Here is a 22025-nt window from a genome sequence, read left to right as displayed (position 1 = left end):
GGAGTTGGAGCCTCTAAAGGCAATAATTAAGGTTAAATAAGGTCATAAGAGTAGGGCCCTGATCCAATAGGATTAATGTCCTTATAAGAAGAGATATCAGAGGCCTCTCTCCCTCTCCCTCTTCTCCTCTCTCCTCGCCCCTTGCACACACTGGGAAAAGGCCATGTGAGGACATAGCAAGAAGGTAGCCATCTATAAGCCAAAAAGAGAGGCTGACTCTGTTGGACCCTGATCTGCAGCTCCCAGGCTCCAGAAGTGTGACGATGAAATACATTTCTATTGTTTAAGCCACCCAATCTACAGTATGTTGTCAGCCTGAGCTGACTAATACACCCACTATGCCCCAAGTGAGCTAGGTAAGGCCAGGGACCATGGATGCTCATCCTTGTATTTGTCGAGTCCAGAGCCATGCCTGACACATAAGTGCTTGTCAAATATATTTGTAAAAGGGATGAGTGAAGTCACTGCAGAACCAAAACAGATGTTCTGGGGCCTATTCCCTGGGAGCAAAGTGTTCTCTCCTCTGCCATAATACAGGTCCTATTCAAGCTGCTGCTGAGACGTGTCAGCAGTCAACTCCCACCAAAGTCAATTTAAAAGGAAGAAAGGAGCTCCCAAGGAAGAGGTGGAGGGAGCACTGGCATCTCAGGAAAGTCACTTCATTAATCAATTAAATGTTTATTAGGCACCTGCTTATCAGCTATTCAGTGTTGAACAGTCTCCATTTCTGTAAGGCGATCAGTCTTTAAAAGACCAAAGACCTAATGGGGCAAAGATGCTCTGGATATAAGCAAGCACAGTGCATCTGCTTCTCTTATGAACGTGTCCTTTGTACGGACACTTTGGAGTATTCCCGGCACTCCAAACGGAGAACACAGACTCGAAGAACTCACCTTTACTAATAAGACTGAGCACATCCCTGGCACGGCTTGGACACAATGGAGCCCACTCCCATGAGCCCCTGAGCATCAGTAAGGGGCTTCACTCCTGAAGTCCCTGCTTTGACTTTTAAGATTCTCCAGAAGGAAAAAGAGGGGAGGGGCACCTGGGTGGCTCAGTCAGTTAAGCATCCGACGCTTGATTTCAGCTCGGGTCATGATCTCAGGGTCTTGAGATGAAGTCCCACGTCGGGCTCTGTGCTCAGCAGGGAGTCTGCTGGAGATTCTCTCTCACCCTCTGCCCCTCTTCCTGTTGTGTTCTCCCCATCCCCTGCCTCTCTCTCTCAAATAAATAAATCACTCTTTAGAAAAAAAAAAAAAGATTCTCCAGAAGGAAAGAGTCAGCAGTCTCCAGAAGCTGGCTTCAAGTCTCTTGCTAGACATGCAACACATGCTCTATAACAAGTGGGATGGGGCAGAACCTCCCATGAAAGAGGACATCACCCAGGGGACCCATTGTTGAACTATTATTAACCTATACCAAACTACATTCAAAATTTGTGTTTTTTTATCATGGCATTGTTTGAAGCAATGCAGACAACCCAGAAAAGCACACAGCACAATTTTGTTTTCAAGAAGCATAAAGTCTATTCCAGAATAGAAAATAGTTCACATGCCAATTTAGGTGTCCCCAGAGTAAAGTGCTATGGAAGTTCAGAGAAGAAAGGGCAGTGGAAGTGGGCCAACCTGGGTCTCCATGGATGGGAAAGGACTTGGAAAGTCACACTGGGTTCATCCTATACCGTACCTCCCATAAAGAATGTGCTCACAGTGAATAGTCACTGATTGCATGCTATCATGAAGAAGGAGAGCTCACAATCAGTGTTGAAAAATACTAGGGAATCCCCATGGTTTTGCTCAAAGACCAGCTAGGAAACTGAACCTGAAGGCTCCCAGGCCACAACATGCAATGTCCATAGAGCCAGAGGTGGGGGGGGGGGCGCTGGGCAGAACAGTGAGAGGAGGAAAAGGGTTTGGAGTGAGCACCACCACTTAGCATCAGGCAGAGGTTGCTAAGGAGACCAGAATCAGCAGCCCCTTATCCCTCTACCCTGACAACATGCTGCATCCGCCACAAAATTCTCCCGTCCTTCCCAGTATACTTATGGACCTTCTATGGGGGCCTATACCAGCTAGAGAACCAAAGAAAATCCCTGAGGATAACAAGAAATATCCTGAAAAGAGAGCCTGGACCTTATGTGGTCCAATCCCATGATTTTCAGTGGGTGGCCAAGAACCAGAGAGAAGAAGTGACTTGCCCAAAGTCACATAGTGAGTTAGAGTAGAGGCAAGGCTGGAACACAGGTCGTCTGCCTCTAAGTTTATTTTTTTCTTAGAAGCATCTGGCACGTGGAAAAGGGTTGCAGGAGGAAGCTTCTGGAAGAATTCCAAACTGAAGTTGCCCTGCCCTCCTTACCAACACCCTGCCCAGATATAACCCCTGAGAGTCCTTTCCACCTAGTTCAAGAGATTTCCTATATCCCTAAAGGCAAATGGGCTCCAAATGCCAATGATGAGAGTAGTCAAAATCTTTGGGCTGGAGGGAAGGTTCAGTGAGGGCTTCCACGCTTCCACTTGGGGGATTTGGGATAAAGGAAGTGGTTAAGCCATAAGCAGGACACCACAAGCAAGTCCTGCACTTCAGTCTTAGATGCCAAAGCTTAGGTGTCTGTTAGGCAGCCCAGTCTCCCCACTCTACACTTGAGAAAACTGAGGCCCAGAGAGGGAAGCAACTTGCCCAAGATCATACAGGGAGCTAAGCTTACTGCACTACATCCCAACAGAATGTTCATCAGTCTGGGGAGAAGAAACCCTATTCTATCTACTTGTCCAACTGCCTTCCTGCCCTGTGCGATCTGGGATTTCTTTCCCTTCTTTTAAGTAAAGCATCATGTCATGCTTGGTCTTGGTCATAACTGTAGGGAACAAGGGTATAATCTAACCTTAATTTCTTCTGTACCTTAAACTCTTTGGGGACAGGAATCACCCTGTATCAGTCAGGGTTGAAGCAAACAAGAGCCACTCTAGGTATTTGAAACAAAAGCAATTTAATATAGGGAGTCAGTTATCCAGGTGATGGAAGGGCTGAGAAGTCAAACAAGGCATGGTGAGGCCTCCCAGAGATTAATAACAGCAGGAAGTTGCCAGTATCCCCAGAACTGGAGGGACGTAGGGAGAAGGTGGTATTACCAGAGCCCAGAAACTAGGGCAGGAGCTGGAGCCAAGGTGGGGGTACTCATCAGGGGCTGACTGATGGGCTCTAGGATCACAGACGGAGCCACTGCTGGGGATGCCTCCGGGAGCAGAGAAGGAAACATCCTGGTGATGGAAAAAGCTAGTCCATGCAAACAACACCCAAAGATGAGTTTGAAAGGCTATACCCACATCAGACAAAATAGACTTTAAGACAGAAATTGATTATAGAGACAAAGACCATTTTATAATGATAAAATAGTCAATCCATCAAGAAGACCTAACAAATAAACATATATGCACCTCAAACACAGAGCCCAAAGACACATGACACAAACACTGACAGAACTGAAGGGAGAAATACGCAATTCAGCAATCATGGTTGGAGACTTCAATATCCTACTTTCAATAATGGATATAACAACCAGGCAGTCGATCAATAAGGAAAGAGAAAATGTGAACAACACTGTAAATCAACTGGACCTGACAGATACTACAGACTACCTCACCCAACAAGAGCAGAATACATATTCTTCCCAGGTGCACATGGAACATTCTCCAAGACAGACCTCATGTTAGGATATAAAATGAATCTCAGTAAATTTAAAAGAATTGAGATCATACAAATTACAGTCTCTGACCACAATCAATAAGAGAAGGAAATTTTAAGAATCCACAGATATGTGGAAATTAAACAGCATACTCCTAAATCATCAATGGGCCTAAGAACTCACAAGGGAAATTAGAAAATACTTTGAGATGAATGAAAATGAAAACACAACATATCAACACCTATGGGATGCAGTTAAGTGAGTACTTGGAAATTTATAGCTATAAATGCCTATATTAGGGGAAAAAAAAAAAAAGAAGATCTCATGTAAAGAACCTAACCTTTCACCTTAAGAAATCAGAAAAAAAAGACAAAACTAAACCTGAATCAAGCAGAAGGAAAGAAATAATAAAGACGAGAATGCAACCAAATGAAATAGAGAATAGGAAAAAGTAGGGTAAATCAATAAAACCAAAAATTAGTATGTTGAAAAGATTTACAAAATTGACAGATCTTTAATTACACTTAACCCTGAGACCCAAACCGCACAAAGACATCACAAGAAAATAAAACTACAGGGGCACCTGGGTGGCTCAGTCAGTTAAGCCGCTGCCTTTGGCTCAGGTCATGATCCCAGGGTCCTAGGATTGAGCTTCCCTGCTCAGCGGGGAGTCTGCTTCTCTCTCTCTCTCTCTCTGCTCAGTGGGGAGTCTGCTTCTCTCTCTCTCTCAAATAAATAAATAAAATCTTTTTTAAAAAGTTAAAAAAACTACAGAGCATTATCGCTTATAAGTATAGAAGCAAAAATCCTCAACAAAATATTAACACCTCAATCCAGCAACATATAAAAAAAGATTATACACCATGTCCCAGTGATTTATCCCAGGAATTCAAGGTTAGTCCAACATATAAAAATCAATCCACATATTTTCCATATTTAATAGAACAAAGGACAAAAAAACTAAAGTGGACACAGAAAAAACATTTAACACACTCCATACTGGGAATAGAAGGGTACATGATATCTAGAAATTAACTCAAAATGGATCAGAGCTAAATGTCAAAACTAGAAGTATAAAACTCTCAGAAGAAAACATAGGAATTAATTAAATCTTCTTGAACTTGAATTAGGCAATAGATTTTTAGATAGAATGCCAAAAGCAGAAGTGATGAAAGAAAATAAATGAATTGGGCCCTAAAATTTTATTTATTTTTTTTAAAGATTTTCTTTATTTATTTGACAGAGAGAGACACAGCGAGAGAGGGAACACAAGCAGGGGGAGTGGAAGAGGGAGAAGCAGACTTCCCGCGGAGCAGGGAACCCGATGCAGGGCTCGATCCCAGGACCCTGGGACCATGACCTGAGCCGAAGGCAGACGCTTAACGACTGAGCCACCCAGGCGCCCCTGAGCCCTAAAATTTTAAAGTTGTATGCTTCAAAGGACACCATCAAGAAGGTGAAAAGATATTCCACAGAATGGAAGAAAAGATTTGCAAGTACTGTAGCTAATAAAGGACTTGTATCTAGAATAAATAAGGAACTCTTAACAACTCACAATAAAAAACAACTCAATTTAAAAATGGGCAAATGATTTATTTATTTATTTTTAAAGATTTTATTTATTTTTATTATTTGAGAGAGAGCACGAGTGGGGTGAAGGGCAGAGGGAGAAGCAGACTCCCCGCTGAGCAGGTAGCCTGATGCAGGACTCGATCCTGGGACTCCAGGATCATGACTTGAGCTGAAGGCAGATGCTTAACCAACTTAGCCACCCAGGTGCCCTTGGGCAAATGATTTAAATAGATGTTTCTCCAAAGAAAATATAAAAATGGTCAATAAGCACATGAAAAGGTGCGCAACATCATTAGGGTAATGCAAATCAAAACCACAATGAGATACCATCTCATAACCACCAGAAGACTAGAATCAAAAAGACAATAACAGGTTTTGTCAAGGATCCTTCATATATTGAACCATATGAGGAACCTTCACATATGTTGTATGGGAATACAAAATCGTGAGGCCACTTTGGGAAATAGTTTGAAGGTTCTTCAAAATGTTAAACACGGGGCACCCCTGGGTGGCTCAGTCAGTTAAGCATCTAACTCTTGATTTCTGCTCAGGTCATGATCTCGGGGTCATGAGATCAAGCCCTATGTTGGGCTCTGCGCTCAGCGTGGAGTCTGCTTGAGATTCTCTCTCTCTCCCTCTGCCTCTGCCCCTCCCCCCAACCTTGCGCATACTCTCTCTCTCTCTCTCTCTCATAAATAAATAAATCTTTTTTAAAAATGTTAAACATGGAATTGCCATATGACCCGGCAATTCCACTCCTAGGTATGTACCCAAGAGAAATAAAAACATTTGTCCGCACAAAAACTTGTACATGAATGTTCATAGCAGCATTATTCATAAGAGCCAAAAAGTAGAAACCATCCAAATGTTGAACTGATCACAGACCAAATGTGGTATATCCATACGATGAAATATTGGGCCATGAAAAGCAATGAGGATATGAGACGTGCTATAACGTGGATGAACCTTTAAAACATGATGCTAAGTGAAAGAAGCCAGACATCAAGGCCACATATATAAATCTGTTTATGTGAAGTGTTCATGAGAGGCAAATCTATAGAGATAGAAAGATTGGTGGTGGCGACCAGGGGCTGGGGGCAGGGTTGGAGGGGAGATGGGGAGTCATTGTTAATGAATAGGGGGAGGTGATAAAAAATCTTCTAAAATTGATGGTGGTGATGGTTGCACAACTCTGTGAATGTACAAAACGATTGACTGGTACACTTTAAAAGGGTGCATTATATATATATATATATATATATATATATATATATATATATATATATGTATATATATATGTATATATATATATATATATGAGTTATATCTCAATAAAGGTGTCAGAAACATTCTGACATACCCCTTCTCCTCTACCTTTCATCATCTGTCAGTGCCTCCCATTGGCCAAACCTACCCAAGAAGCTGGGGGGCAAAGTCATTTGGGAAATTGTAGTTTTCTGTGACACTGAGCAGGGCAAGGGAGGGATGGGGATAATCCCTCCTTCACCTCTGACTCCCTGGCCCATGGTAGTCAGGCTTAAACGTGTGTCAAATCAATAACTGGCCCATATTCTCCTGCCTGGGGCTGGGATCCTTGTCTGCTGGGCTACACAGGGGTATTTCTGAATATTAATAACCTGATGATTCATGATCCTATGACCACTGAGTGGGCTATCACTCTCACGTCCTCATACCCCTTGGTTTTAGAAGACACCGTAGGGGCCATGGTTGAGGTCGGATTGGAGGAAGGAGCTGAGGTAGGAGGGGCAGAGAAGAGGGTGGCTCCTCTCACAACTTAAAAGCACTTCCTCCCCAGACAGTGGGAGCTCGAGACCCGGCACAGCCTTCCTGTGTGGTTTCAGCTGCCCAGAGAGTGTCATGGACCTGGGTGAGTGAGCCTCCCTGTGTGGGAAAGAGCAGCACTGGGTCACTCTGACATCCAGCCTGACTCTGTGGAATGGAGGCGGGGGAGGGGGATGGAAGGCATGGGGGAGCCTCCCGGAGAAATCAGGTTCTACTTTGGTGGCAATCAGTATCTGCTTCCAGAGAATGCCACCCTGTTCTCCCAGGTACAAACGGATGCACCTTTCAGACCTGGGGGAAGAGGTAACCATTGGCACCAGGGAAGATGGGGGCTGGGGAGGCAAGGTGGTGTCTTTCTAGAACAGTAGGGACTGGAGAAGGCTACAGGGCTGGGGTTGGTGGTGACCCGGACGGCACCTGTCTTCATCTCAGCTAGGGGTGATGGGACCTGTTTCATCAGAGGCAAAGTCCTCAGAGGGCTCCGGGCCCTCCATTCCTCGTCCTCTCTCTGCTTTCTACCTTTCTCATCTGCTAAGTGGGAATCAGAAGCTTGTGCTCTTAGGAGCAAATGGAAGGTGCCGCCTTGTACCAGCGGTACTTGCGAGGCAAAACGCAAGCCGGCTCCATGTCCCCCTGGCTTTGCTGCCGCCACTTGCAGGTTAAAGGCTGGGTGGGCCACAGGAAACGGGACAGCCTGGAGAAGTCATAGCCCAGGCCTCCAGCATGGCCCCTGCCTCACTTCTTCACTTGTTCTGCCCTGGCAGATGACTCTTCCCTTTGAAAAGTCTGTCCTCTGGTCCAACCTCAGGCTTAACTAGAGGGATTACAAAAGAAGCTCTGAGAGGGTTCTGAGGGGTACGTCCAGCTCCAGACACCCCCATGTGTAAATCTCAGCTATGAAGTCAGGCCCGGCTGAGGCTACAAAGGCCAAGTTCCTGGATGGTTCATTCTCACCAGCAAGCGAAGCACCACGGCAGCCTCAAAGCCACAAGAGGTTGCCTTTAAAAAGTGAAGGTTCACTGGTGCGCCCTGTCCTCACACTCCTCCCACCACACCACAGCCTCTTGCCTTTACTCTGCCTCCCCCCGCCAACCCAGCCTACCCAGAACCCTGGGCAGACCCAGCGATCCGCGGTAGAGGGGTTAAAGTAGCCACCCAGACCACCACTGGAATGCCTGGAAGGTGCGGCCTGATCCTCGCACCTCCATCTCTGATGCTTTGGGGGTGTGAGCAGAAAGTTTGTGGAATGAATGAATGAATGAATGAATGACATCAAGAACTCTGAGTTGATTTTAGTTTTTAAAAATCTCTTCCAACTTCCTCTCCTCCCAGCCTGCTCCCTAATCCCACTCCCCAGACCCCCACCCCACTTACCACAGTCGCAGAATGCAGGCCATCACCCACTGAGGACTGGTTTCTGACTCTCTGTGTGACCTCTGTGAAGGAAACCTCTGTGGCCTCTGTGCGTCCCCGTGGGGTGCTGGGAAATGTTGGAAAACCTGCTCCCCCAGAGGGGGAAGGGCGCTGATTGGCAGTTCTTGCCAATTTCCATAGTGTAAATTCTCCCCCCAAGGGTTGATTTCAAGCCTCAGACTATTTCAGGGCTTGAAATGACTGAGCAGAGAGTCAGGGAGGGATGTGCTCACTGGTTCCACGGGCCTCTGAGAACCAGCCCCAGTCCACCACTGAGGGTCTTCCCCCAGACCTAGGTTTGGGGTGCTAGCCTCACAGGCTTTGATGCGGGGAGGGAGGGCAATCTCTGGTTTAGGAGAAAGGGATGTTCTCGGCTGCTTCACTCAACTTGAGAGAGAACCCCAACGGCCAAGCCTGAAATTCGGGTAGGAAGGGAAGCCACTGAGAGAAGCTTTGCTCAGAATGGACTCGGGGCCGTTGGTAGGGCGGATGGATGGGCCATGAACGATCTGTTTTTCTCTCTTGTCTGCCCAGCAGGGAGCAAGAGGTGGGTGAAGAGGCAGAGTTTCTGTTACACAAAATGAAAACACGAAAGCCGAGCTGAGTTGGTCTCTTTCATGATTTGAATGAGCAGCCCGAGGCGCCCTCCCCACCTTCGAGAGAGAAGAGTCTTAAGAGTTCAGACTTCTCCAAAACAGAGAAAAGAGAAAAAATGAGCCTGTGAGAGACTTAGGTCTCATAGCTTGGCCTGAAATGGTGGCAGAGGGAAGCTGAAGGAATGCAGGGCCAAAGCCTCCTGGCCTGGGAGCATGGCTGGGGAGGAGGGGAACGCTGCAGCCTCAGGGAGCTGTTGGAACCTTCTTTGGTTGCTTTGGTACCTTCTTCTGGTCAACTATCATTGATGGGGGAATTCGGGCATGACCAGTCTTGTGGGGAGAGAGATACTTCTGTCAATAAGCCACTGAGACAGAGGGAAACAGTGCTCATGGGATAACGGCGAGGCACGTGGGAAGCTCAAAGAAAAATAGTGAACATGGGTCGGGGGAGCATTTAAGTTGCGTTTTGAAAGGCATGTACAAGTTACCAAACCAGACAAGGAGGAACAAGGGAGTCAGGATGTGGCAGGGAGAGCAGACTCGATTTCCATCAGAGGCCAACAAGGCAAATGAGGGAAGGGGTGTAAGACGTGGTAAGTGGAGGGGAGCAGAGTGAACCAGTGGGTGCAAGCCCCACCTAAAGGCATCCAAATCCAATTTCTTGAAAATCCAATGTAGCCAACATCCTGGGGACTCAGCCTTTGGACTCCCCGCCAGTCAGCTCTGACAAAAGCTAACAGAAACAGGGTAGGAGCAAGTTGAGGGGGGTGTAAAGAATGTGGTCATGCCAAGGAGGAAGGTAAGAAGGGAGGCAAGAGGCCCAGGCAGGACCAGTCTTTAAGATTTTGTGTGGCATCACTGAGAGGTTTGTCCTGAAAGCAATGGGGAGCCAGTGAAGATTTTTCTTTTTCAGTCAGGTGAGTTAAGGGATGTGAGTTGCATTTCAGAAGGAGCTCTGAAGTCTTATGTCAGGGCAGAGGTGGGGCCAGCTCTGAGGTGTTAGGGGATAGAAGCAACAGAGCTGGATGACCCACGGGATGTGGGAAAGTGAGGATTCTTGTCACGCTCCACGGAGGTCCCTATACACAGAGGACTCATTGGAAATGTAAGGGAACATAGCAGTGAGAGTTCCATTCAAATCTCAGATCCATCTCTTGGCAGCTGTGTGACCCCAGGCAAGTGGTTTAATCTCTCTGGGCCTCTATATTTTGGAATATAGCATGAGAATCACAAGGCATCGCTCACAGGATGTTATGAGGGAGAGCTACACAAAGACTAAGAGGCAGCACAAAATACAGGTTAAGAGTGTGGCTTCTGGAGACTGAAGTATTCAAAGCCCAGCTCCACTATGAGCCAATGGTGTGAGTCTGGGAAAGTTGCTAATCTCACTGTGCTTCGGTTTCCTCAGTACTGGATGGGGATTACAGTAGCACCTACCTCAGAGCTTTTGTGATGATGAAAATGATCGTACATGGAACGGTTTGGTGCATAATGAAAGCTCAATGAATTTGAATTATATCACTGGGTAAAACAGTTGATATCATAGGGACTACAAGGTTCCACCAGCTGTCATCCATCCCTGCCTGTCTGAAAGGGGGACCCCCAGGCTTCTCACCTTCTCTCCAAATTTCCTTACCGCCTCCCTGCTTTTTCCCTCCCCCTCTCTTCTGCCCCCTTAAAAAAGTTGTGTTGGCAGGTGAGGAATTCCAGAGAGGAAAAAGTTTGGGGTGGCTTTTGGGGCCAGCTAATGGGCAGCCATGATTCCCTAGGGGGCCTGGAAAATGTGGGGATGAAAGTTTGGGATTTGGGAGAGCAACCAACGAGCAATCCTCTCCTCCCAGACAGGAAAGCAGTTTCCCTTGCTGGGGGCTCAGGTTGGACTTCTAGGGAATTTTCTTTTCATTACGATTATTACTAGAAACTCAAGAACTCAGAAAATACCCAACATATAAGTCATCCACTTCCCAACCCCTGAGATTCCCAACTTCAGTGGCCTCACCCAAGCTGCTGCCCAAGGCCTGTTGCTTTATGACTTTGTAACAGACAGAAATGTTCTGACTCATGGCCGCTGACCAGGCTCCTGCCACACACCAGAGTTCCCCTAAGTTCCCATTTGGTTACCTTTCTTGAAAATGGCCTTTCTTGGCTCTACAAATCCTTATTCATCCACCATTTCCAATACACCTGGAATGAGAAATCATCTACACACGCACACACACCCTAGTCGCACCTCCTTTCCCCTCCCCTCCACCAGGGACAAAGAAATGGGACAGGGCCCAGGGGAAGGGGTTGATGGAGTGAAATAGAAACAGTTCTTACTCCTTGTATCTACCCGTTGTGACTTATCAAAACTTTGAGGTTTCTCAGTTCTCACTGACAGTCAAAGCAGGCTTTCTCTAAAGTAACGAAAGATTTGTACATGTTTAAAGAAACCTCGAGCACTTCACACTAAGATGAGTCAGTGGAGGATGGGTGGTGCATTGGACCCTGACAAGAGCGTGTTGAAGATAGAGATGTGGGATTGAGTGGGGCCTCCCACGGTAATTCAGCGAGGAAGGGGGATGGGAGAGGGGAGCTAGGATATTGCACAATCATCTATTCCCACCCAGGACTGTGGAAACTCAGGCACAAGCAGGGGACAACGGGACAGTGGGTGCCTGTCCTCAGAAAGAGAAGACACACCAGGAAGGCAGGTGCAGGTAGACAGTGAGGGGCTTGACTGCCATACTGAGCTTCAGGACCTTCCTCCTTAGGGCTGGATAGAGAGGTCCTCAGCATTTAGGAGGCCTGGTGGGAGCTGGCATCAAAGCGCTGCCTTAGAAAGACGTGTCTAGCAGTGGTGTGCAGTATAACTTGCTTGAGGTGGGAGAAATACCTATTTATTTATGTGGCTTGAAGCTCTTCCTCCTTGGCCCAGGAACCGCCAAGCCCAGAATCCCCAGCCGTAGACCCTCCACCTGGAGCAGGCAGTAAACTGGGTGTCATGCAGAGAGACTTCCAGCAGGTGGCGCTGTAGCCAAGGACAGAGAATCACAGGCAATCTGCTCCCTCTTGGGAAGCAGAACCCCTCGCAGGCAGGAGGAGGGCCCCCAGCTTCCAGAAGGTGCCTGAAGCAGATTCCCAAGCATTTCCCTGTTCCTGTTGAGACTGGAGGCGTGACCGGCCTGCGAGTCCTGCCTTGGCATTCATTTGTGGCATCCCAGTTACTGACTGTCCTATGGGCCAGGCCCTGGCTGGGAGCGCCTGAGGGTCAGGTTACAGGGAGGGGGCTACAAAGGCAAGAAAGCACAACTCTGGTGCGCCGGGTGCTCCCAGATGGTTAGGTGAGATAAATTACCCTGTGCACTGTCCTCCCTGCTCAGGCCTCAGAGGAAATAGTCTCCCACTCCAGCCCTCAGCTCAGCCACAAAGCAGAACTGAGCGGCCAAGGGCCCATCCTCTGTCCCCAGCACACCAGGCCTGTGCTAACCTGGGGTCTCAACTTGCTGCTCAGACTCAAGAGAGCCTCCCGACTTCCAGAATGTGCCCAGGTTCCGACCCTGCTCTGCGCAGGCCGGGGCAGGGCCCCTTCCCATAGCTGAGTGTCTTCCCTTTTCCCACATCTCGAGAGGCCCCAGATTAGAAACAAGTTAAGGAGCAAACATACACACACACTTCAGGCAGGCAAAAAAAGTAGTTACCTCAGAGAAAAGTCTCTATTGTACCACAGTGTCCCCTCAGGCCACCCTGGTGCTCTCTCCCCTGGAAGAAGGGGAAGCGGGGCATTCAATCACTCACTCATTCATCCATTCATCCATCAACACATGGTTCCTGGATGCCTTCTTTTTTTTTTTTAAGATTTTATTTATTTATTTGACAGAGAGAGAGAGAGAGCAAGAGCAGGAACACAAGCAGGGGAAGTGGGAGAGGGAGAAGCAGGCTTCCCGCCGAGCAGGGAGCCCGACGAGGGGCTCGATCCCAGGACCCTGGGATCATGACCTGAGCCGAAGGCAGGCGCTTAATGACTGAGCTACCCAGGCGCCTCCCTGGATGCCTTCTTGATTCTGGGCCTGCACTGGGTAAAAGGGAAGAGGTCCCTGCTCCACAGACAGGCTGAGGGAGTAGGCCAAGTAAACCACCAGTTGGCCTTAATGAATGCCAGTCGAATGGGGGGGTTATGGGGAGCAGATGGGTCCCTGAAGCACCTTCCCATCCTTGAGATGCCAGGAGACAACCTCACTCCTCCACCTAGCCCTGTGGCATCAGCCTATCTCCTCAGCTGGCCTCCTCCAGAGGACACTCCGGGCTACAGATGGGGCTGCCCACTCACCAGGATGCAGGAAAGATGGAGCAGTGCAGGACACGCGCACACACACACACACACACACACACACGTTACCACCACCCCCTCAGGGCCTTGCTTCCCACACAAGTTGGAGTGGGAGGGGCCACTCAGACCCAGGAGTCAGGGTCAGTCGAAACTCAGCCTTGAGGGGTGGTGTGGGCTAGGGTGGGCTTTCCAACTCCAGAAGATGCCCTGAAGAGCCAAGAAGGGGGTGGGGCGCGGGGGCTGCCCTGCATTCGGATCCCACTCCTTTCCAGGACATCGGAGTGGAGGAAGAGGAGGTGAGGGCGGGCAAGGCTGGGCAGCCTGCCAGGTGCTTCAAGGCACAATCTGGTTCTGATGTTCCAGGCAAACGTGGTGCCTGGAGCTTGTGATGGAAGTTCCCAACAGTGCCCCCACCCCTCCCTGAGGCTTTCTTTCCTAACAAAGAGCTGTCCCTGCCAAGCAGTAACTTTCTCACCTTGTCTCCTGCAGGGAAACCAATGAAAAGCCTGCTGGTGGTGGCTCTCCTTGTCATTTTCCAGGTGAGATCTGCGGCCAACAAAAGCTCTGTTCTCTCCCCAAGGCCACCCTTTCCCAGCCCCAGGGTCCTGGTGGAGGAGGTGGGCACTTGCTGGAAGGAAAGAGACCCAGACACAAACCGACCCGCCATTCCTTAAGCTGATGGCTGCCCTGCTCCATCCTCTGAGTGACCCTACAAAGCCACATGTGGTCTCTGAACGTCCTTGACACCATTTAAATTAAAACACAGAGGAAAATAAGATACCACCCTCTCCGCCACCCCACTTCCACTGTCCCCATCCAGGATATAGAAATGTGGGCTCCATCTGAGTCTGTGGAGAGGAACTGCACAAAGCTGTCTCCCTCCCCCAGTGTCCAGTCAAAGCCTCCCCTGGAGGCCCCAGTCCCTTCTGTGAAATAAAGAGGACCATTTGAGCCCCACTTAGTGGGGAGGGAAGAAAGCATGGGGCCCAGGACACTGGGGGTGGGGGGAGTGCACATACTTTAGAGGGCCCAGACTCTGCAGGAGCAAAGTCCCCCGATTTACACTGTTCTGCTTCTCAGTCCCAAAAATGGGACAGGAAAGCTGGCCCCACCAAGGGCTGGAGTTAGAAGAAACTGTAACTCATAGTCTACTCTCTTCCATTTCTTGGGGGTGGGAGCTCTCAGGAGGGGGGGGGGGGCCAAGGCCAGAGCTGGAGAGGCAGTCCTTCAGAATTTGGCTCTTCCCCAAGTCTGGAGGCCAGAGGGGCAGGTTTCCAGGAGCTCCGGCCAGAGGCAGGCCCCAAGCTGGGCACTGTTCCCAAAACCCCATCCCAGAGGCCCCCCGGAGCTTGGGCTGCAGCCCACAGCTTGGCCCCCTTCCCCATCACCACTCCCTCCCTTCTTTCCTTCCCGTTTCAGGACTCTGGAGGGGCTGTACTGCTAGAAGTGGAAGCTGGAAGGTTGGGGAGGGGATGAGGGACAGCTGGGGCTCATTCTCTTTACTTGGGGGAGTGGGGGTGGCTCAGATGGGGCAGGATGTGGTGGGGCTGTGGGCTGCAGAGGCATCATGCCTAGTGGCCCGGAGTCCGGAAGTAGTAAAGGGTAGAAAAAGAAGCAGGACAGGGTGGTGGAGAGCACACTTCATAGAGGCTGGGTGTACCCCCTTATGTCCAGGGACCCTGGACTTAAAACCCTGGGACTTACCACGGGTGGCCGAGAGCAGCCAGCCTCCCCAGGACCCCCAGGCTGCAGTCACGCCCAGATGAGGGAAAGGGGAGTGCCACTGACTTTTCTCAAGATAGCAGTGCCCAGAGAAAAGGCTCCTGGATATTATTTTGTTCTCGTTCTGTGACAGTGAGAAAGTCAGGGTTTGAAAGTGAGAAAGACAGAGACGGGATGTGGGGAAGAGACTAGGTTCCACTCCGGCTGTGTGACCTTGAGCGAAGTTCTCCAAAAGCCTGCCTTTCCTCATCTCTAAAGTCCCTCCAGCAGCCCAGTTGCGTGAAAACCCATCACGGTGAGCTGCCCAGAGCCCAGTTCCCAGAGGAGGGGCCGTGAGCTTCCCCAGGCAGTCTTGCAGCCCAGCTGCCAGTCTGCAGAGGTTCAGCTGTCACTGTGCACAGCGGCACTGGGGCACGTGCCCTCCTTGCTTGATAAAATCACAGCAGGCTGCCTGAACCTTCACCCTGCCCTGCAGACAGGCCAAAAAAGGGCCCTGAGCAGCTGAGCCCGGCTGATTGGGATCTGCCGAAAGAGACTGCGAGGAAAAGAGAGACAGAGAGGTAGGGGGAGAGGGTGGGAGTGCAGAGGGAGAGTGGGAGATGGAGCCACCTGCTCTTCCTGGGGATGCAGGGAGGACTCCGTCACAGCTGAGGAGGCTGTGGCCCAGAGGTGCATCCTCCACCCCTGTCATAGCTGTGCAGTTCAGTGCACTCGGGCACAAGTTGCCGGAGCCCCTGCCGCATGCCCGGCACCGTGCCTCGGGCCCTAGGGATCCGTAGAATTCTGCAAGTCACTCACCACCCGGTGTCACAGCAGCTCGCCCCAAACCAGGGCTTCCAGGCTTCTTAACAGAGCATCTGCCTTCCTCTCTTCTGGCCCCAGGCCCTCCTCCACCTTAACCCCGACGTGGATTTTCCCTCAAAAGCTGAAGTATTTTGTAGGCTCCCTGGAAAACTCTTTCTAGCAGATTCTAAAAGGAGACTCAAGATGAGAGACTCACATTCCTACTCTCCTGGAGTTTCTGGGTGCCAGAATCGAGGTTAAGCACCTCACCCCAGCCACGTGAGGGAGATAGTAGTCATGTCCATTCATAGATGAGGAAACTGAGGCTCAGAGATAAAGTGTGTTTATCCGGCCCAAGGCTCATGTGACCTCAAAGCCCAGACAATTTCCAGTCTACTGTCAGGGCACGTAATGTCGAGCCTCTCTGAGTTGGCAAAAACAGACCCTTGCTACTTATTAGAAGCCCAGAATCTCAGGTCCCAGCCTAGTCAATCAGGACATGCATTTTGACAAGATCTCCAGGTAATTCATATGCATGTTAAAATTTGGGAAACACTGGTTTCAAACCAAAGAACCACCTGGAAAGTTTAGAAAAACAGATTCCAGAGCCCCCCCTCCCCCCGCCCCGAGATTCTGGTTCATAGGTCTCAGGTGGGGTCCGAGAATTTGCAGGTGATGCTGATGATGCCCATGATGGGGACCACATGTTGAAACCACTGCTCTGGGCAATCCCAGGGCAGCAAGATTAGCTGAGCTGAGCTGGATCGCACTCAGCTAAGCTGGATCGCGTTGCCCTGTTCCCTTCCCTGCAGGTGTGCTTGTGCCAAGATGAGGTCACAGATGATTACATTGGAGACAATACCACGGTGGACTACACACTTTATGAGTCCGTATGCTTCAAGAAGGACGTGCGGAACTTTAAAGCCTGGTTCCTGCCAATCATGTACACCATCATTTGCTTCATGGGCCTGCTGGGCAACGGGCTGGTCGTGCTGACCTACATCTATTTCAAGAGGCTCAAGACCATGACTGACACCTACCTGCTCAACCTGGCCATGGCGGACATCCTCTTCCTCCTGACCCTTCCCTTCTGGGCGTACAGCGCGGCCAAGTCCTGGACCTTCGGCGTGCACGTTTGCAAGATCATCTTTGGCATCTACAAGATAAGCTTCTTCAGTGGCATGCTGCTGCTTCTTTGCATCAGCATCGACCGCTATGTGGCCATTGTCCAGGCCGTCTCGGCCCACCGCCACCGTGCCCGCGTCCTTTTCATCAGCAAGCTCTCCTGCGTGGGCATCTGGATGCTGGCCATGGTGCTCTCCACCCCAGAGCTGCTGTACAGCGGCCTCCAGAAGAGCAGCAGTGAGCAAGCACTGCGGTGCTCCCTCATCACCGAGCACGTGGAAGACTTGATCACCATCCAGGTGGCCCAGATGGTGGTGGGCTTTCTGATCCCCCTGGGGGCCATGAGCTTCTGCTACCTCGTCATCATCCGCACCCTGCTCCAGGCCCGCAACTTCGAGCGCAACAAGGCTATCAAGGTCATCATCGCTGTGGTCGTGGTCTTCATCGCCTTCCAGCTGCCCTACAATGGGGTGGTCCTGGCCCAGACGGTGGCCAACTTCAATATCACTGGCAGCGGCAGCTGTGAGCTCAGCAAGCAGCTCAACATCGCCTACGACGTCACCTACAGCCTGGCCTGCGTCCGCTGCTGCGTCAACCCTTTCTTATATGCCTTCATTGGCGTCAAGTTCCGAAGCGACCTCTTCAAGCTCTTCAAGGACCTGGGCTGCCTGAGCCAGGAGCGGCTCCGGCAGTGGTCCAGCTGCCGTCACACCCGGCGCTCCTCCATGAGCGTGGAGGCCGAGACCACCACCACCTTCTCCCCGTAGGAGGCTCCTCCGCCGGGACTAGAGGGCCGGGGACAGGCAGCAGATGACTGGGCTCCAGAAGCTGCAGAGGGAAAGGCAGTCCCGGCCTTGAAGCTCTATCTCATGGGGAGAGCCCGTGCGGCAGCCCGGGCCTCCCCCGTGGCCCTAGCTACCTCCACCCAGGTTGCAAAGCGTTGTGACCGATGAGCCACACCAAATCCTGCAACACTTCAAAACCAAGGCTGTTGTCCCCCAGACCTAAAACCGAAAGTGGAAGTCAGGAAACAGTCCACACTTGGAGTGAAGGAGAGTCGGTGACAGGTAGACCGGTGGAGGGGGCCTGGCGAGTCCTCTGAATGAGACTCTTTCGGACCTAGCAAGACATCCTCCCTGAGATTCGAGGGCTGAGGCAAGGCCTTCCAGAAAACAAGGCTTTGTCTCCGAGGCCGGAGATGGTGGGGAGACTTCTTGGCTTGGCAGGGAAAGGGGATGCCAGTGGGTCAGAGTCTCTGAATTCCTCCCTCCATCTCTTTTTCCACTGTCATCTGAGCCGCCAAGAAATGGCAGCCTCCAGGCCTCCCTGAAAGCACACTTGCCCCTCGCCTGCCCCCTCTCATCAGGCTGCTGCCCGGCCTCGGGGAAGAGTGTGGTGCTTCCTGCAGGCCAGGCCAGCTGCCTCTGCCCGGCCAAAGCCATGCTCCCGGCCAGGACTCTGGGGCGAGGATGACGTGCGGCGAGCCCTTCTCGGGTCTCAGCTCTGCTCCGATGGAGGAGAGGGCAGCGAGAGAGGTTAGGGTCCAGGGGGTGGTGCCCGTGCTAGCTGCCAAAGAGCAATGAGCTGCTCTTTGTTCTTAGTCGTGAGGACAAAAAACTCTCATCCTGTCCTGCTTTCAGTTCATTAAGACAGCGCAGTTTACTCACATACAAATACAAATTTTCCCTTGCGGAAACAGCAGCTTTAAAAGAAATGGGGAAAATTTTTGGTAAATGGCAAACGGGTGTGTTCCTGTTTTGCAAGCCCCCACTTCCCACCTGACCACGCCCTCTTCTCTCCTTTCCATGGCCTTCATTTCTTAGAGATGATCCGAGCCATGAGGTCTGCCTAGCTATGCTCTGAGACCATCCAATGACACAGGCCCAGGAGGCTGAAAGAGGTAGGGGGAGGGGAAGCCCAGGGTGCCCATCTTGCAAATGCCCTTCCAGAACTCGTGGGAGAGGACCCAAGCCTGTGCCATCAGCATGACCCAGAGACATGGCCTGAGCTCAGCTTTGGAAAGAACAAAGTTGTCCCTGTAACCTCACCTTTAGCAACATTTGCTCACTGGTCGGCTCATCTGTCCCTGCTCGGTCTGGAACTAGATCCCATAACCCTTTGTCAGTCCGTTCAAGCTCCCCACAGTGGTGTTTAGAGGGAGGGCCTCCCCCTGGGCACGCAGACCACAGCATGCTGGATTAAGAAGGCTTGGGATGGCACCCATGTGATAGGCTGCACCCTTTGCTGGATGCTTGAAAGCCAGGTTCATCCACGACCCAGACCACCATTGCAGCAATAGCCGATGTCCGGTGACCCATCATGGAGGGGCAGGGATCAGGGACCAACCACTGCCCTCCACATAGATCCATGTCCCTGGGTGCCCTGATGCCTGCCCAGAACCCTGACTCCTCCAAGCCAGAAAGGAGGTTAGCCCAAAGCTGTGATGCGTGAGGAGGCTTCTGAAGGGCCCAGCACAGCGACAGCTGGGGGCCTGGCAGGGGGAGACGGGGAGGTGACACTGGGGCAAAGGTGATTCCATCAATTTTCCAAAGTGAAGAGAGCCTTCCTGGTAATGAAGCCCATTCCCTAATGTCATCAGCACATGACATTCCCCTCCACCGCAGGATGCACTGGGCACCATTTTTCAGCCAGCACGCCCTGGGGAAAATGAAGCGGCCCGGGCACAGCCAGTGGGGAGCGGTGCTTGCCACGGCCGCATTGAGTATTAAAAGGTGCAGCAGCAGATGTGTGTGCATGAGTGGGGTGAGAGGGGGCACCCCAGAGTGCCTGTGGGGCCCCCGAGAAGAGCATGGAGACCACTGGTGTGTACATCCTCATGAGGGTACAGGCAGGAAACCGATCCTCAGTTCCTGAAGGGAGGAATTCAAAGGAACGCTCATGAGCAGGAAGCCTGGCCAACCGCACAAACACTCCATCTCAGCTTCAAATACATTTTTCTAAAATAACTGGACATCTCCGAGTATTTACAAAGACAACAAAACCCCAGCAATGTTAACTCCCCAAACTGCTCTATCTCAGCTCATTGCTGGCCTGGCCCCTACTCCCTTGCCCAGCGCTCTCATGGGCCTACCCTGAACTTTGGGGGACCCGTAGGAAGAAGGAACAAATTCACTGGGGAGCCACCCCCCCAGTACCCAGGGCTTCTCTCTCTGTGTCTCTCCTCTGCTTCATACAACTGGCCCCCATGGCCCCTCCCCGTCTCCTGCAGCTCCCCCTTCTTTCCATCCCCAGCCTCCCTGGCTGCAACCCCAGGGCCCAAAGGGCCCAAATCTGCCCTTCCAGCCAGAAGCACCACACCTCCAGAATCATGGATTCACAGGGCTGCAAGGGACCTCAAAGATCAGCTGGTCCAACCCAATCATCCTCTAGCTGGGGAAACTGAGGCCCAGAAGGAGGAACTGACTTGCTTAAAGAGACTTTGCAATATAAGGATACCGGGTAAACTTGCTTTGGGGGCCTGAGGATCTGCAGGATTGTGGGAGGTGGATGGGGGGAAGCAGAAGCTCTGAAGCCAGGCTGACTGGGAACCTCATCTCTATTGTTTCCCAGCTGTGTGACCTTCAACTGTTGCTCAACTGCTCTGAGGCTCAGATTTCTCAACTGCAAAATGGAGAGGATTTGGCAAACATTTCACACGGTGCCTGGAATGTTGAATGTGGTGATGAGGAGAATGGGATTTGCCAGACTGCCTGGTTTGAATCTCAGCTGCGCTACTCGGGCTCCTTACGTAGTCTCTCTGTGTTTCGGTTTCCTAATTTGTGTGATGGGGAAAATCATAGCACCTACCTCTAGGATTGTTGTGAGGAGCAAATAAATTCATATACGTAAAATGCTTAGAAATCCTTCTGGAAGTATTGTTGATCATTATTAAGAAATGTTTAATACATGGTAGCTAAAAAAGAAAAAAAAAATTGCTAACCACAGGGAAACCAAATTCAATTCCTTAGCCCCATTTCCATCCCCCACAACTTATAAATCAAGCTGGAGGACAGCCTGAAGATTAGTCAGTCTGTCCTTCCCACCAATTGTATGGGTAAGTCAACTGAGGCTCAGAGAGGTCAATTACTCACCTGAGGTCTCTTAGGAGCTCTTGGCCATGCTAGAACTTGAACCCAGGTTCCCGAGCTCCATCCAGAGCTCTTCCTGCAGATCTCCTGCACTCCCCCTGCCCTCCCCTATGCGTCCACCCTGGCCTACACCACCCCCATCCCAGACCATCTAACTCTGCTCTGGCAAGCACCATCCCTCCTGTCCTGTGGCCAGGCCCTTAAGGAGCATCTCCCCTCGCCCCCATAAATAGTCCCTGTCCTTGTCACTGAGTCCAGGAGAATGAGGTACAAAGAAATATGGCAGCAGGCCCAAAGGAATTCAGGCGACTGATCTTTTTAAGAAAGAATCCCCTCTGAGAGTCAGATTTATTTCTATAGTGAAGGTAAATAGTTGGAGGGAGAAGAAACAGGCCTTTGGGGGCAGGGGTAGGAGTTGAGGCAAATGAGATGGGGAGCGGAAGGGAGTAATTCTGAGTGGGGAACAGAAGGAGGGGAAGGTGGGGCAGGGGTGCATTCTAGGGACGACACAGCTAGGGGCCCGACTTGGAGAATATTGTCAGTAGGTAGAACAAATCACAGGTGGGGAGAAAGGAGCTATATTAGTCTTAGAGACAGGGGGGCTCATGGCCTTCTTTGCCAGAAGGGGGTTAGAAATGGCCCAGTTTGCCTGGTTTGAGCCCCTAGAAAAACCCCAGGGAGTAAAAGAGGGGGTGGTTCTCCCTGAACTCAAAAGAACAACCCGGCGAGCCCTCCAGCCTCCACTCCGTGAGAGCAGATGTTTGAGGGGCACTGCAGGGAGTAGAAGCCTCATGACACAAACATACACACACACAAACACACATGTGTGCTTACACCCACCACCTCCAAGCTCCGTCCTTTGTCTTGTCAGGGGCGTAGAAGGAGATACAGACAAGGAATCTGCTGCAGAAAAGGCTGCAAAGCCCCTTGCT

At 50.7% G+C, this 22025-nt stretch overlaps 1 protein-coding gene across 1 annotated transcript; it reads left to right on the top strand.

Annotated features, from left to right (window-relative positions):
• Positions 1-7081: 7081 nt before the first annotated feature.
• Positions 7082-20866, top strand: CCR7 (C-C motif chemokine receptor 7). The gene is made up of 3 exons (XM_036081468.2): positions 7082-7142; positions 13865-13914; positions 16693-20866. The coding sequence occupies exons 1-3, from the start codon at positions 7133-7135 to the stop codon at positions 17770-17772; spliced, it is 1140 nt and encodes a 379-aa protein (XP_035937361.1). The 5' UTR covers positions 7082-7132; the 3' UTR covers positions 17773-20866.
• Positions 20867-22025: the final 1159 nt, after the last annotated feature.

This window comes from Halichoerus grypus, chromosome 2 (genome assembly GCF_964656455.1).
Source record: "Halichoerus grypus chromosome 2, mHalGry1.hap1.1, whole genome shotgun sequence".
Lineage (NCBI taxonomy): Eukaryota > Metazoa > Chordata > Mammalia > Carnivora > Phocidae > Halichoerus > Halichoerus grypus.
Note: the sequence above shows the minus strand (reverse complement) of the source record. Positions and strands in the feature narration are given on the sequence as shown.

Excerpts from the sequence above, each read along its gene's own strand:
- CCR7 (XM_036081468.2), top strand. Across the intron at positions 13,915-16,692 it reads CTCTCCTTGTCATTTTCCAG|GTGTGCTTGTGCCAAGATGA; the intron begins GTGAGATCTGCG and ends CCTTCCCTGCAG.